General features: G+C 38.9%; 1 protein-coding gene across 4 annotated transcripts in view; it reads right to left on the bottom strand.

The window, feature by feature from the left end:
* The window catches only part of LOC126277997 (uncharacterized), a 277,984-nt gene that overhangs the window by 37,320 nt on the left and 223,837 nt on the right, over positions 1-16,827 (bottom strand). For all 4 annotated transcript variants that reach the window (XM_049977675.1, XM_049977678.1, XM_049977677.1 and 1 more), the window contains 3 exons: positions 14,365-14,578; positions 6,580-6,801; positions 3,234-3,356 (listed from right to left, as the gene is read on the bottom strand). In XM_049977675.1, coding sequence (XP_049833632.1) covers positions 3,234-3,356; positions 6,580-6,801; positions 14,365-14,578 — 559 coding nt within the window. The remainder of the gene's footprint in view (positions 1-3,233; positions 3,357-6,579; positions 6,802-14,364; positions 14,579-16,827) is intronic.

Below are 16,827 nucleotides of genomic sequence, written 5' to 3'. Positions count from 1 at the left end.
ATGCCATCTTCTTTGCCTCTTATGGTTCTTCTTCTGGATCCTTTGGCTGATAGGCAAGTTGAAGTGCCTTCTGGATATCTCTAGAGGAGTACCCATTTCTGCTGAACACTGATCATAAGTGTTCTATTTCTGTGGCCAAGCTATCAGGATCTGCCAGAGTTTGTGCTCTGTGGACCAGTGTTTTGAACACTAAATTCTTCTGTGCCGAATGGTGGCAACTGCTGGCTTTTAGGTATAAGTCAGTGTGCGTAGGTTTGCGGTACACACTGTGTCCAAATATGCCATCTACCTTTCTCTTCACTACATAATCGAAGAACAGAAGTAGTCCATCCTTCTCCACTTCCATTGTGAACTGAAGGTTCAGATGGCAAGTGTTCAGATCTAGCAGGAATTTATCTAACTTCTCCCTACCATGGGGACACATGGGGACAGATGGCAAAGATTTCATCCACATACCTAAAAAAGCACTTGGGTTGATATATGGCTGAAGAGAGTGCCTCCTCTTCAAACCTTTCCACAAATAGGTTGGCCACCACTCGTGATAGAGAGCTGCCCATCGCCACTAGTAGTATTTGTAAAATTGACCCCCATATAGGAAGTACGTTGAGGTCAGTACATGCCTGAATAGGTCAAGGAGAGCTCCATCAACTTCTCTCCAGTAAGCTCAAGTGATCCTTCAGTGCTACCCAGTGATCCTTCAGTGCCACCCACGTGAAAAGAGACACCACATCAAAACTAACCATGATGTTTGTATCAGTAATGTGTTGCTGGCTCAGTCATTGCAGGAAATCTTCTGAGTTCTGGATGTGATGTGCACATTTACCTACATGTGGTGTCAACATCTTCCTCAGGTATTTCGCAGTAGGATAAGTTGCTGTACCAGTATCGCAGAGGAACCCCATCCTTGTGAACATGCGACCTATAGTCAGCAATATTGGTGCAGCAACTTACCCTATTGTGAAATACCGGAAGAAGATGTTGACACCATATGTGGGTAAATGTGCACATCACATCCAGAACTCAGAAGATTTCCTGCAATGGCTGAGCCAGCAACACATTACTGACACAGACATCATGGTTAGTTTTGATGTAGTCTCTCTCTTCACACGGGTACCACTGAAGGATCACTTGAGCTTATTGGAGAGAACTCGATGGGGCTCTCCTTTACCTATTCAGGCATGTACTGACCTCAATGTACTTCCTATATGGGGGTCAATTTTACAAACACAGAGAGTGGCGATGGGCAGCCCTCTATCACGAGTGGTGGCCAACCTATTATGGAAAGGTTTGAAGAGGAGGCACTCTCTTCAGCCACATATCAACCCAAGTGCTTCTTTTAGGTTTGTGGATGAAACCTTTGCCATCTGACCCCATGGTAGGGAGAAGTTAGATGAGTTCCTGCTCCATCTGAATTCTTGCCATGTGAACATTCAGTTCACAATGAAATTGGAGAAGGATGGACTACTTCCATTCTTGAAGAGAAATGCAGATGGCACATTTGGACACAGTGTGTACCGCAAACCTACGCACACTGACTTATACCTACAAGCCAGCAGTAGAAGAATGGAGTGTTCAAAACACTAGTCCACAGAGCACAAACTCTGTCAGATCCTGACAGTTTGGCCACAGAAATAGAACACTTACAATCAGTGTTCAGCAGAAATGGGTACACCTCTAGAGATATCCAGAAGGCACTTCAACTCAAAGGATCCAGAAGGGCCAAAGAAGAAGGCATACCTGCCATACGCCAGATCTCTCTGTGCCAAAATCTGCAGGATTCTCCAGAAATATGAAATCAAGAGCATATTTTGCCCACCCACCAAAACTGGGGCTATGCTGGGGAATGTAAAAGACAACCTGGGGCTACGTAAGACAGGTATTTACAATATACCATGTCAGTGTGGGATGTCATACATTGGCCAGACCACCATAACTGTGGACATCAGGTGTAAATAACAACAGAGACATACAAGACTCAGACTGGCAACCAAATCAACCACAGCAGAGCATTTTCTGGAACTTGGTCATTCAACGGATTACAATGACACCAAGACTGTGACAGACCTCAAGATTTTGGGTTAGTGTCATTAAAGAAGCCATTGAGATTAAGGTCACAGACAATCTAATCAACCGTGACTCGGTATACCAAATCAGCACTGCCTGGAATCCAGCACTTGAGCTTGTGAAAACTCAATGCAGGACACTCCGGAATTCTACAAGAAATAGAAGTGGAGACCGAGAGAACAGCCGTAAGACAAGTTGTTGGACATTAGAGACCAGATCTGATACATCCCAGATCATGAACTCAACTTCAGAAGACAGCCAGGCTGGTTGCGGACGGTGGTCGGAAAACTGGCAACTAGAGAGGACCAATGTAGCCGCGGCTGATGGGCGCAGACCGCAGACGGAACACACGATGTGGCGCGGACCGATTGTGGAGCGCCCAGCACCAAACAGAAGTGTAAATCATAGTAACAGTCAAGAGACAGAGTACTCAACATCTCAGATCGGGTCCGACACACCTCAGATGATGACCACAACTGTTGAGAATGGCCAAAACGGGTGCAGACGGCAGTCAGAACATCTGCGACTGGAGGGGTCCATTGAAGCCAAGACTGGCAGGCACAGACCACAGACAGAACACTCGCCTCAGCGCGGATCAATTAGGGAATGCCCAGTTCCTTCCAGGCATAAATACTGGACTCGATCGACCCAAGGACCAGTCTCAGGTAGCACCTGAAGATGACAGCATGGCACGCTGTTGAAATATCGTGCGAGAACAACGCCAACATCTGGCTGGATTCCCGAATATCCAAGATGTCAACAGATCATTGGGAAAGCATGAAGAATTACGTCAGTATTTTGTCTGTTGCTGCAGTATCTGTATTAGAGTTGTTAAAAGAAATCAAGCACATACAAAACAGATAGTTCGTGAAAGTATCCTGGACACATTCCTATAGTTAATCAAATTCTTAGATTGTGTGTCTATTCAGATGTGTGTGAGCTCCATTATCATGGTAAACAAAAGGAAAACCCAAAGAAGTACCAACAAAAATAGTGTGAATAAATTGAATATAACATGCTACAACTAACATGCCACAAACTACATTTTATATCACTTTACTCTTTATTGAGAAAAAATTTAAATTTACACAATATACATGATCTGTGGTAACAATTTTCATGGGAGAAAGGTTTACATTTACTAAGATGACGTAAAAGCAATAAGTTACCTGTGATTTTTTATTTTACTCCATGACAAACGAAGACACTGCCAGTCTGTACCACCAAGCTTTATATCTGCCTCCTCTTCCAGAATTAGTGACACAACAGGTTCTGTCTTGAAGACTGGGTACCTGTGCACAACACTTAATAACTATATGTCATCTTTTAGTATCAATTGGAAGCTTTATTTATAATGCTGATAGTAGGCGGTGAAAACCTCATAACCCCATTTTGTTAAATTTTATGGGTGAAGCAAAAATGGTTTCTTAAAAAGTATGTATAAAGTGATATAGATAATGCTGCTACATACGTAACTATATACCAGAAGCCTAATTACTTGCATATTAGAGAAATCAATGCACTTTTAAATCTCTTTTTGATAAATGAGTTACTGGTTACTGGAATTACAAGGTTTTCACAGACAGATGGAGTTAAGCGATTTGCACTGCCTCCCACTGATAAGCAGAATGCTATGGTCAACGACAATACTTATTTCTGCCACCAAGTTAAAACTTAAGGAAAACCGCATACCACTCATCTTACAGTACAACCACGAGTACACAACAGTGATGATAATCAACAGTTCTAGTGTTTTTTTAATTAATCAATGTTCTCCCAAAAGTTAAAGAGAGAGAAACACAGTAAGTGTGTTGGTAAACAGATGTAGTTAGTGATACAAAAACGAAAGGAAGGCAGGGAAGATTAGGGTTAAACATAACATCACCAATGAGACAATTATACATGAAGCTCAAGCGGGGATAAGGAAGAAAATCGTTCACGTTGATTTTTAAGTGAACTATCCCAGGATTTACATGAAGCGGTTTAGGGAAACCAAGGAAATGGCTGGATGCAGTTTTGAACTGATACTGTCCTGAATGTAAGCTTAGTACCATAACACACCACCACCTCACTTGGTGTATAGTAAGTGATCCAATATTATCGATGGTAGGAAACAGAGTGGAGGCAGAATGTGATACAGATGTAACAGCAAAGTAAGTAAGGCAATGGAAGAATCTAATGAGTGCCTGTACAGAGGTTTTAAGAATGGAAGTGAAAGAGAAAATCATTGGTGAAGTTAAAGAAGAAGGGGGTGGAATAATGCAAAGGTTTAAATAGATCCGTAAAACAGAATATTCTGTGTAGTTGCAAATATTATAAAAGTTCTCCCATGTAACACTGATAATGCAAAATCCTGGGGGGGGGGATGTAAATCGCAGTATGATGCCTAACACCTAAAAAGTATTGATTATTGCTGGGTAGTGTCTCAGTTGTGTTGTGTCTTCGCAACGGTAAGACAGCTTGTATTACTAACGAATTATGAGGGTATTCCCAAAAGTGAGGTCTCCTATTTTTTTTATAAGTTCATAGACCTGTTTATTTCTGCAATGGATTACACCAGTTTACAGCTTGAACATCCAGCTATTTTTCGACATAATCACCATTTCTGTTGATGCATTTTTGTACACGCTGTGGCAGTTTTTGTATGCCCATGTCATACCAGCTTGCCGCCATGCTGTTCAGAAAGTTATGAACCTCTTCTCTCACCTCATCGTCGGAGCTGAATTGCTTTCCGTCCAAATGTTCTTTTAGGCTAGGGAGCTGGTGGTAGTCACAGGGTGCCAAGTCAGAACTATAGAGTGGGTGGGTGATTATGTTTCACTGGAACTGTTGCAGGAGAGCAACGGTTTGCTGAGCAATGCATGGGCAAGCGTTGTCATGGAGAATGTGTACGTCCTTGCTCAACATTCCTTTTCTCCAGTTCTGAATTGCCAGTCGTTTTTTCAGAATCTCACAGTACCTGTCAGCATTAATTGTGGTCCCAGCAATTCAGCTCCGACGACAAGGTGAAAGAAGAGGTTCACAACTTTTTGAACAGCATGGTGGCAAGCTGGTATGACATGGGCATACACAAACTGTCACAGCGTCTACAAAAATGCATCAACAGAAATGGTGATTATGTCGAAAAATAGTTAAAATGTTCAAGCTATAAACTGATGTACACCATTGCAGAAATAAACAGGTCTATGTACTTATAAAAAAATACGAGACCTTACTTTTGGGATTACCCTCTTATTGGCTGTGAGGTATCAGTGGACGAATGATAGTCAGCCTACATGCTCCTATACTGTGCACTATTTAATCAAAATTGATCAATGCGGTGTTTACTACAGGCTCCATTGGTAAGCAAATGTAGCTGCGTTCCTCATTACAACTGAAGTGTATAAACATTATGAGCTGTGGAAGGAGTGAATGGGGATGAATGTGGACTCAAACTGGTTCTACTTTGGAAGTGGCAACCTCTATATGAACATACCTGGTATGTATACAAATTTGTAGCACGAGTCTCATTTCTTTTGTGTCAGATCCCATATAAAATATTTTCTGATGAAGTGTGAGAACAAATCTGTAGTAAACTACTTATCCATTGCCAAGGAACTGATCAATTTTGATGGAACTTGTCCCAGCATAAGAGCACAGTTTAAGGCTGTAAAGCAGTTACAAATTTTTGGGAGCACAGAAATTCATACAAAATTGCAAAAAAAGTACTCGAACCAATTAAAAGCTGGAGAGGAAATTCACACTTGCAGAATGAAGACTCATGGTGCTGAAATGGAACACACAAATCCAATGTGTGGAAAGGTGGGCAATAAGGTCCCTAATATTTTGACACTTTACTCTGAACAGTGTGCTTTGTGTCCTTGGCATACAATAACTGTCAGTATTCACTAAGTGTCACTAACAGCTTTATGTTTTTCATTCTGGTGTGTTGTATGATACAGTATCCTCAAAGTAGTATCCACCTCCAGTGGTTTAAATTTTTACAATACAGGAAGTCACAAGGACAGCAACTGATAGAGTAACAATAACTCTCTTCACCAACACGTAGCTGTTAAGGATAAAATTTCACTTAAAGCTAAAAATTATACAATAAACATTTGTGCATCACTGTTTGTTCAGAATGTTATCCAAGTTGTGCTGGATGATTTTGTATGTTGATGATTGCTGCCTTCTTGTGCATTGGTGCCCTGAACTGCCGATTATGTCTGCATGAGATGTGATCACTTGTATGTACAAATGGTGTGTGTTTCTCTGGTTCTTTTTTGCTGAAGAAGGATGTGGCCGAAAGCTTTGTGTAAATGTCTCTTAGTTGTGGCTATTTGCAACTTAATGTGTCTTCTATATGGTAAGTAGCAATCTGTCTTTTCTTACATTGTTAATAATGAAAGTTCTGTATACAGAACTCAAAAGCACATATTACAAAATATGATTGAAAAAAGACAGTGTAGACATGTATTGTATAAGGATATTAAAAGCATAACATCAACATTCTTTTGTTGGTCTTATGTTTAGTACCTGCCACATCCACATCCTCTCAGTTCATCAGGATGACAAACTGAGAAGATGTGTACACAACCATCTGAGCAGGCAGCTGCCAGCAGGCCTAAACGTAGCAGGTGTTTCTCTTCCGTTTCACATCCGTTCCTTTCATAACAACCTGAGGGGCACCATTCCATACACCAAATTGCTCCATAATTGTGCGCTATCGCAAGAGTAAGTGACGGAATTGGGGGTGACCTGGAAAGGAAGGAAGAAATACATGTGCATAAGTATATAATCTAATTTTCTCTGGAGTACAGTTAACATGTACCTTTCAAAATAATGTGAATTTTACTTGCAAATATTAGTGCTAAGATGAATGAACACTATTCTGACAGAAAAATGGCACAATATGCCTCTAAAGAAAGTATGAAACAGTTAACAACTAACACAAAAAAGTGGAAATTAACACTAGAAAAATAGCAAGGTAGAAGAATTTCACATGATCGTCATAATCAGTTACTGTAAACTGAAACAGCAGGATGGGATCAATTTTTCAGCATAGGCAGTTCCCATCTAGCAAACAAAAGACACTGCCTACACTACGGTGCTCCATCCTCTGCTTGATTACTGCTGTGTGGGTTGGGATCCTTATCAAACAGGACTGACAAATGACATCGAAAAAGTTCAAAGAAGGGCAGCTCTTCTTATACACATAGATAGATGAACTACACAGAGAAGTTTGCTAACTTTCAGGTGAATCCTTCTTTTGAGCTTTAGAACACACACACACACACACACACACACACACACACACACACACACACACACACACACAAGGAGGATTTGCTTGTAAACTGGCAACAGTATCTGTCCTGTTCACATCCCTATCCCCTATTGATGATTCAGTGCTTCAAATATTCAGTGGTCGTTACCTTTATTCCTTAAATTATTCCTTAAATTATTTTCATTTTACCAGCAACTTTTCATTACCGTATTTATATTTACACATTCTTTCCTCTGTCAAGTGGTATGAACTGATGCCATATCCTCAATCAATAAATTTCTTTGGGGTGGTAATTTGAAAACAGTTGAAGCTACTGACTCAAGAAGAGGCAAATGGATGGTATTTCTCACTTTTGAACAACCTATTTACTGTAAAGCTGATGCAAAAGTTTCTGGATATCTAAGTTCTCAAGAAATGCTTCTGTCCTGGCTATCCTGTGAGTAGGCATATTGCCGTCATGTGACCATACTGAATCTTTGTCCATATTTGGCTGCTGCTCTTCAGTTCTCCCAGAAGGCTTGCACCAGCGCACCAATCTGAAGTCACTTTTCCACATTCTTCATGTGTATCTGGTGCAACTGCCCACTTGGAGGAAAGAAATTGGACACCATTTTTTTTTCATTTTTTTTTTTTTGCGCCAACAGTCCCAATCCCTCTTCACTTTCTTTATACTGTACAAACATCTAAACTCTGCAAGCCACCTTACCAAACTGGCAGACAGTATTTCATGCTCCTCAATCAATCATTTCACCTCCTTCCTGATTCATTCACAAACAGTATGTCAACCCCCACCCCTCTTCTCAATCAGTCTCCTGATTGGTCTGATGTGGCCTGCCATCACTCCCTTTTCTGTAACGAGGTTTATAATATAAACAACAATCAGTTCCAAGTATGGTTTAAAAAAGTTAACTTAAATGGAAACATTACAAATTATAAATATTACAAATGTACAAAAACTATGGTTTGCAATACGTTCACTTTTGACAAGAGAGCATTCCTCTTCTGTGACATCCTCTTTACCTCAGTCTTACTTCCACCCTTTGTCCTCAACTGTTTGTTGTGTATATCCCAATCTCAGTCTTCCCCTATCATTTTTGTGCTCTACGGTTCCCTCTAGCACAATGGAAGTTACTTCCCAATGCCTGACCATATGTTCTTTCATCCTGTCCGTTGTCCTACTTACAATTTTTCATGTATTCCTTTCGTCATCAATTCTGTAGAAAGCCCAATTTCTTCCCTATCAGCCCACTTTGTTTTCACCACTATTCTGCAACACCACATCTCGAGTAGTTCAGTTTTCTTCTTTTCCAGTTTTCCCACAGTCCACAATTTTACTTCAAAGCAGAGCTGTACTTAAGACATATGTTCTCAGAAATTTCTTTCTCAGATTAAGGTCTATGTTTAATATAAGTAGACTTCTTTCAGAGAGGAATGCTCTCTTTGCCTGTACTAGTTGTTTTCTTTGCCTATCTACTCTGCTTTTATATCCTTGCTTCACCTATCAGTGTCAAAATAAGTCAACACAAGCTTTATTTACCTGAATACATAGTTTTGAAGCTGTATTCTAAGAAAAAATGACAATATAGATACTGCCTTAACATCTTTGTGTGTGCTGATTTCCTTTGACAGCTGTTAGGCACACAAGGTAACAAAAAGTAAAGTCCAACTGGCATGTGTAATCTAAACAACAGAAAAAACTCAGATGTAAACATATCCATATCCCTAATCCACATAAAATTTTATATACATATCTTTCAAAACCTACAAAAGGAAAATCCACAGAAGGTGTCACAACTAAGACGTGTTTGGGGAATAAAAAGTATGTTCTTGCAAGAATGTGGATCCTTTTGATTCATCACTAGCTGAAAAAGGCCTGTTTCACATGGTTTTTATTTTCATTTGTTTTCTGGAAAACATTTCATATCACTTGAGAATATTTGAGGATATAGTAAAAATGAACATTCAAAAAGCAGTAAAAATGTAAGTATGCCATGCAAAAAAGTACTCTCAAATACTCAAGAATACTCTTTAGTACTCTTAAACCCACTGAAGTATTCAGCAATACTTTAATTTGAAATAAAGTACTCCGCCAACCACTACTTTACAGAACACCCAAGAACATTACAAAAAATTCAAGAACTTAGGCACAAAAAATTATATGTCAGGAACTTTCTAAAACTTTCTACAACATATAATAATTGAGAATAATTTTGAACACTCAAAACATTCAAAAATATTAATAAAAGCTCAACGACATAGATAAAGCTCTAACTTTTTGCCTTAAAATATACATTCCTGTGAAAAAGACTGAAGGCATCCTAGTGACCACCACAATGTGATAGTGATCACTTCAAACAATCATATCTCCAGAAACACAACAGCTACCACCGTACAACCCTGCAATACATGACATGGGAACCAAGGGTAGCATCTGATACACAAACCCGAGATTGGCAATACCCTAAAAGAATCAACCTTTAAATACAGAAATGATAAGCTCTACTCTCAATAGAGTTGTATTTAATTTAGTGAATAAAAAAACTTCATTTTGTTTTCACCATATTTCATACTTACTTAAATGTGACACAGTCTGTCACAGAACTTGCACACGAGTTGCATTTCTCATCTTGTTATATTGTGAGTAGATACATAAATTCTTTGGGTTTCCCATACCTACATATAACTGAGCAAGAGAAAAGCACACATCTTTCAATTTAATACCGCAACATATTAACGTTTATCTCTGTGCCTTACTTATAGTGATACTAAATGCTAGTGTTACTGGAAATTGCAGTCTTCTGACTTGAAACTGCAGTTTGGTAAACACAAGCAGAATGCTCAGAATAAATTCTGTATTTCCTTTATCTTTTTCTGATATTATTTTGATAACTGTTCCTTGTTCCAGTATATAATCTACGTTAATCTAAATCTGTCATCAAAATAATTGGTAATGATACCTTTAATAGTAAACGATGTAAAGCAATCTTGACACTTGCATCAAATTAAAATAAAGTGGTTGAGAAATTGACACTTTCATTGGCATCAACCACTGAAATGATTGATTTATAAATTATTTCGTTATCAGGAGAATCGATATATTATTTCGTTATCAGGATAAATAAAACTGGCGTTCTACACACCACAGCGTGGAATGTCAGACCCCTTAATTGCGCAGGTAGGTTAGAAAATTTAAAAAGGGAAATGGATAGGTTAAAGTTAGATATAGTGGGAATTAGCGAAGTTCGGTGGCAGCAGGAACAAGACTTTTGGTCAGGCGAATACAGGGATATAAATACAAAATCAAATAGGGGTAATGCAGGAGTAGGTTTAATCATGATAAAAAAATAGGAGTGCGGGTAAGCTACTAGAAACAGCATGATAAATGCCTTATTGTGGCAAAGATAGACACAAAGCCGACGCCTACTACAGTAGTACAAGTTCAACTATCTCAGCAGATGACGAAGAAATTGAAGAAATGTATGATGAAATAAAAGAAATTATTCAAATAGGGTGAATATGGATAGGGCGTAAGAAATGAAAGAGGAAGCCGCCTGGTAGAATTTTGCACAGAGCACAACTTAATCATAGCTAACACTTGGTTCAAGAATCATAAAAGGAGGTTGTATACATGGAAGAAGCCTGGAGATACTAGAAGGTTTCAGATAGATTATGTAATGGTAAGACAGAGATTTAGGAACCAGATTTTAAATTGTAAGACATTTCAAGGGGCAGATGTGGACTCTGACCACAACCTGTTGGTTATGAACTGTAGATTAAAACTGAAGAAACTGCAGAAAGGTGGGAATTTGAGAAGATGGGACGTGGATAAACTGAAAGAACCAAAGGTTATACAGAGTTTCAGGGAGAGCATAAGGGAACAATTGACAGGAATTGGGGAAAGAAATACAGTAGAAGAAGAATGGGTAGCTTTGAGGGATGAAGTAGTGAAGGCAGCAGAGGATCAAGTAGGTAAAAATACGAGAGCTATTAGAAATCCTTGGGTAACAGAAGAAATATTGAATTTAACTGATGAAAGGAGAAAATATAAACATGCAGTAAATGAAGCAGGCAAAAAGGAATACAAACATCTCAAAAATGAGATCGACAGGAAGTGCAAAATGGCTAATCAGGGACGGCTAGAGGACAAATGTAAGGATGTAGAGGCTTACCTCACTAGGGGCAAGATAGATACTGCCTACAGGAATATGAAAGAGACCTTTGGAGAAAACAGAACCACTTGTATGAACATCAAGGGGTCAGATGAAAACCCAGTTCTAAGCAAAGAAGGGAAAGCAGAAAGGTGGAATGAGTATACAGAGGGTCTATACAAGGGCGATGTACTTGAGGACAATATTATGGAAATGGAAGAGGATGTAGGTGAAGATGAAATGGGAGATATAATACTGCGTGAAGAGTTTGATAGAGCACTGAAAGACCCGAGTCGAAACAAGGCCCCAGGAGTAGACAACATTCCATTATAACTACTGACAGCCTTGGGAGACCCAGTCCTGACAAAACTCTACCATCCGGTGAGCAAGATGTATGAGACAGGCGAAATACCCTCAGACTTCAAGAAGAATATAATAATTCCAATCCCAAAGAAAGCAGGTGTTGACAGATGTGAAAATTACCGAACTATCAGTTTAATAAGTCACAGCTGCAAAATACTAACGCGAATTCTTTACAGACGAATGGAAAAACTAGTAGAAGCCGATCTCAGGGAAGATCAGTTTGGATTCTGTAGAAATACTGGAACACGTGAGGCAATACTGACCCTACGACTTATCTTAGAAGCTAGATTAAGGAAAGGCAAACCTACGTTTCTAGCATTTGTAGACTTAGAGAAAGCTTTTGACAATGTTGACTGGAATAATCTATTTCAAATCCTAAGGTGGCAGGGTAAAATACAGGGAGCGAAAGGCTATTTACAAGTTGTACAGAAACCAGATGGCAGTCATAAGAGTCGAGGGGCATGAAAGGGAAGCAGTGGTTGAGAAGGGAGGGAGACAGTGTTGTAGCCTCTCCCCGATGTTATTCAATCTTTATATTGAGCAAGCAGTGAAGGAAACAAAAGAAAAATTTGGAGTAGGTATTAAACGCTATGGAGCAGAAATAAAAACTTTGAGGTTCGCTGATGACATTGTAATTCTGTCAGAGACAGCAAAGCACTTGTAAGAGCAGTTGAACGGAATGGATAGTGTCTTTAAAGGAGGATATAAAATGAACATCAACAAAAGCAAAATGAGGATAATGGAATGTAGCTGAATTAAGTCGGGTGATGCTGAGGGAATTAGATTAGGAAATGAGACACTTAAAGTAGTAAAGGAGCTTTGGTATTTGGGGAGCAAAATAACTGACGATGATCGAAGTAGAGAGGGTATAAAATGTAGACTGGCAATGGCAAGGAAAGAGTACCTGAAGAAGAACGTGGAGTATAGATTTAAATGTCAGGAAGTCGTTTCTGAAAGTATTTGTATGGAGTGTAGCCATGTATGGAAGTGAAACATGGACGATAAATAGTTTGGACAAAAAGAGAATAGAAGCTTTCGAAATGTGGTGCTACAGAACAATGCTGAAGATTAGATGGGTAGATCGCAGAAATAATGAGGAAGTATTGAATAGGATTGGGGAGGAGTTTGTGGCACAACTTGACTAGAAGAAGGGATCGGTTGGTAGGACATGTTCTGAGGCATCAAAGGATCACCAATTTAGTATTGGAGGGCAATGTGGAGGGTAAAAATCGTAGAAGGAGACCAAGAGATGAATACACTAAGCAGATTCAGAGGGATGCAGGTTGCAGTAGGTACTGGGAGATGAAGAAGCTTGCACAGGATAGAGTAGCATGGAGAGCTGCATCAAACCAGTCTCAGGACTGAAGACCACAACAACACATTATTTCTTCAGCATGAATCTTGTTTTGAATTTTTAAATTAATATCATCAACCACTTCATTTCTTACTGCTAAAATGGCTCTCTCAAATAATCAGTTTGAGTAAATTTGAACAATTTTTAGAAAAAATCCATCTATTAATTTATATAGGTTGTTGACAATGTTACATAAATAATTTTTTAAGTTCAATTTGGCCAGTTACACCATCAATTAGGTTAGAGCCTTCATTAATTTGTAAGAATTTTTTAATAAAATGTCACGCTACTTCACTGGTGGAAAGCTGAACTCTCATATTTGTTCTTAATTGTCCTTTCTTTGCCAAAGGCCAAAGAAATGATTTCTTCAAACATGAGTCAAATAACAAAAACTCCAGGTAGAAATACCAACAACGTAGGGCAAGATAGATTGCTACTTACTGTAAAGAAGACACATCAAGATGCTGACAGGTATTATTAAACGACACTCTCATATAGCATTTGGCCATGGCCAAATTTAATTTAATGTTAATTTGCTTTTGTTCACCCGCTGTGCATACATATCAACCACTGTCAGAATGTTTCTTTTCACCTTGTCTAATCCAGATCATTCATTACAGTGGTTTTATAATCAGTACATATTACCATTATTTACTGTGACAATCACATTCACCCCCAATCGTTTGGTATTTTTAATACGTTGTTCATGGCACTCCCTCCTACCAGTGTAAAAAAAAAAAAAAAAACTGGCAACTGCTTCAACCTTTTCCCCTAATTTTTCTTTTGTTATCTGGTCTATCTGCATATTTATCTTTAACGGCACCTGAAACTAGTTTTCTAAACTTCAGCTTCAGGCTCCAGTTGCAGTGGGACTTTGTGAAGTCTTCAGTTCAAGTGTAAGTTCCAGTTGTGGAGTTACTCCTTTTCTCAATATTCATTATCAGCATGGCCCCCACTCGGCACCATCAAAAGAGTCACTCTACAGCAGTTCCTAATTTTTAAGATTTAATTCAATTGCAATAAAGTCTGAAAGGATCTGAAATTGCCCATTATTATCTACTAACTTTTTTTTAGCTGGAATTAAATAACAACTGACCTCTCAAAAGTAACATGATCAGAAAACATTTTTTCTGTTACAAATAAAACAATAAACGCAGACAGATACCTACTTTAAACTGTCAAGTTCCTCAAAACACCATATTTGTATAATCCCCGGTCCATTGTATGACCGTGACACACTATACTGGTCCTCCATATTTCTATGACAAGTTACGGCAAGATACTGTTTTGTATTTTGTGGATCTGCTTGTAGTGATAGCCTCAAGGGCAATGGGCACCAAGCCATTGCCCATACTGGTCCTCCAACAAACATTGTCACTGCATCTGTCAACATATAAGAAACTATTGTATATCACTATGGATAAAAGCAGTTTTATAGAAGAACGTTCACAAAGTAAAGTTTCATTATAACAATACTGTTCATAAGCAAATCCAAAATATGTTTCAGTATTCCACCATAAAACTGTGAAAGTTCAGTTACTACCTAGTGGAAAGGGAATTATATAAAATTAAACACATATAACCACTCAGTAATAATAACAACAATAACACTTATTCTTCTTAATGTGCTGTCTCCCTTCAGAGGCTGGCTATCATTATAGTTAGTCCCGTTTTTGACTTTGTGGATCTAAACAGTTGTAGGGAAGAGCATCCAGACTGCATTTGTATATTTTGTAGCCCCAATGTTTGTAGTAACACATGAGATGACAAAAAATCAATGGCGAGACTTAGGAAATCGAGAGACTTTGAAAAGTTCGCCAGAATCCTGGGCACAGGGGAGACTTAACAGTCAGGATGGGAAGAAAAGTCAGATTGTTGAGGACTGCACTGGATGATCTCACCCGATGCAGTCCACAACAATCAAACTTTCCTTTTCATCCCACTTTTTAAGTATTCCCCTTCCCCAGGGTTCTTGCTGACTTTTCAAAACTCTCCTCATTTCTTAAATCTTGCCAGTTGTTTTTTATCATCCCTCTGTCCTTCTTCTTCAAATGTTCTGCCAGAATGAGCCACTGTCTCCAAAAGCTTGCAAATTTCCTTGACCTGTATATATTGTGCTCTCCTGCCACTGACTGATGAGTAGATTTTTTATCTATACAGTTACATTATATTTTTAGATAGGCTGTTAGATTGATGTACTCTTCTAAATCAGCTTGTCTCACTAATAGCTAATATCAGAATGTGAAGATAGTGGTAGTACAATGAAAATTTTTCCCTTGACATGGGTCACTTAAAACAAGTACCATTAGACAATGTTGGTCAAATTATGGCAGTAGCAATGACTTATGATAGCCAACTAAACTGTAGGTTCCTGGTGATCATTTTCTCCATATACCATCTTAATTCAGTGTGCTACTCTAGCAAGAGATTAGCAGGCAAATAATTGAGAACTTCAACAGCATGAACAGAGAGGATGGCTACAAGTTTCCGATGGCCTGCCTGCCAGTGATCCCAGTCCAATCGACTGCTTGTGTTCACCAGGCAGCAGCTCCGCAATGCCCAGGTTCACCAGGAAAAAAAGCAGCCACAAGAGAACTACTGTGTGGCACTTCTACTATGCAATCTGCACTTGCTGCAGAAAATGCGACCCCAGGGTGCAAGCCGCTGATTTGCTGTTGCATTTATGTACAGCCATTCCTCCACAGTGATCTTGACTTTGAACAGTCCAACAACATTCAGGAAACTGATGTCGATTGTCATATGGAAACTGAAATAGGATGGTACGTATGGAAGATCATCCTCACGGACCAGCAATTCAGTTGCCTGGGAGAGAAATGGTCCAACGAAGATCGAAACACCAATTGTAATAGACATTTTGTTGTTAAAATGCTGAAACAGATTTTATTTTAAGTATTAACATTGATTATGATGTTGTAAAACTTGCTGGTTAAAGCTTTTCACATTTATTGCAAACGGTCAGTTGCCATTAACAATAAATTTTCAAATTAATTTGTTGTGGCCATTGGCTATTCTGTTGCCTCTTTTTTGGCCAGCAGTTAATGAAGTGCCATCAGGTACCAGCAATTCCACTCACAGACTAGCTATGTCGAAGTTTACCATATCTAAGTGTGAACAGTTAGTAACAGCTGGAGATCTGTTGTGGTCAGTTGTCTTGCTAACTGTTGAGTTTCAGTCACAATATTTACCCACTCAGAAGTTTAGTGTCTGTCAATAGAACTATCCGGTGAGTTTTTATCAATACTCCTTTCATTATCAGGGTGTATATGCAGACAGTGCACTTTTTTCCTGATAAGTGGCAGTAAGTTGGAGTTGTAAAAATATTAATCCCTTGAGTGGTAAAGGTTTTATATACAACAACGTGGAACTTCAGAGAACGAAAAAATTAGGCAAAAAAAGTTTTGGAAAGATCAGTGATGTGGAGCAACATTTCTGCTGCGCATTTTCATCTTACGATTTGTATTCATATTATGAAAGTATATATTCAAAACAGCATGTTAGTTTCTGTAGCACTGAAATCGAGATTGAAATGAGCTTTTGTAAGCCAGTCAGAGCTCATCTCACATGATCTCATTAGCCAATAACAGCAGATATTCAGAGCATAGGACATGTGG

Source organism: Schistocerca gregaria, chromosome 6 (assembly GCF_023897955.1).
Source record: "Schistocerca gregaria isolate iqSchGreg1 chromosome 6, iqSchGreg1.2, whole genome shotgun sequence".
Lineage (NCBI taxonomy): Eukaryota > Metazoa > Arthropoda > Insecta > Orthoptera > Acrididae > Schistocerca > Schistocerca gregaria.
Note: the sequence above shows the minus strand (reverse complement) of the source record. Positions and strands in the feature narration are given on the sequence as shown.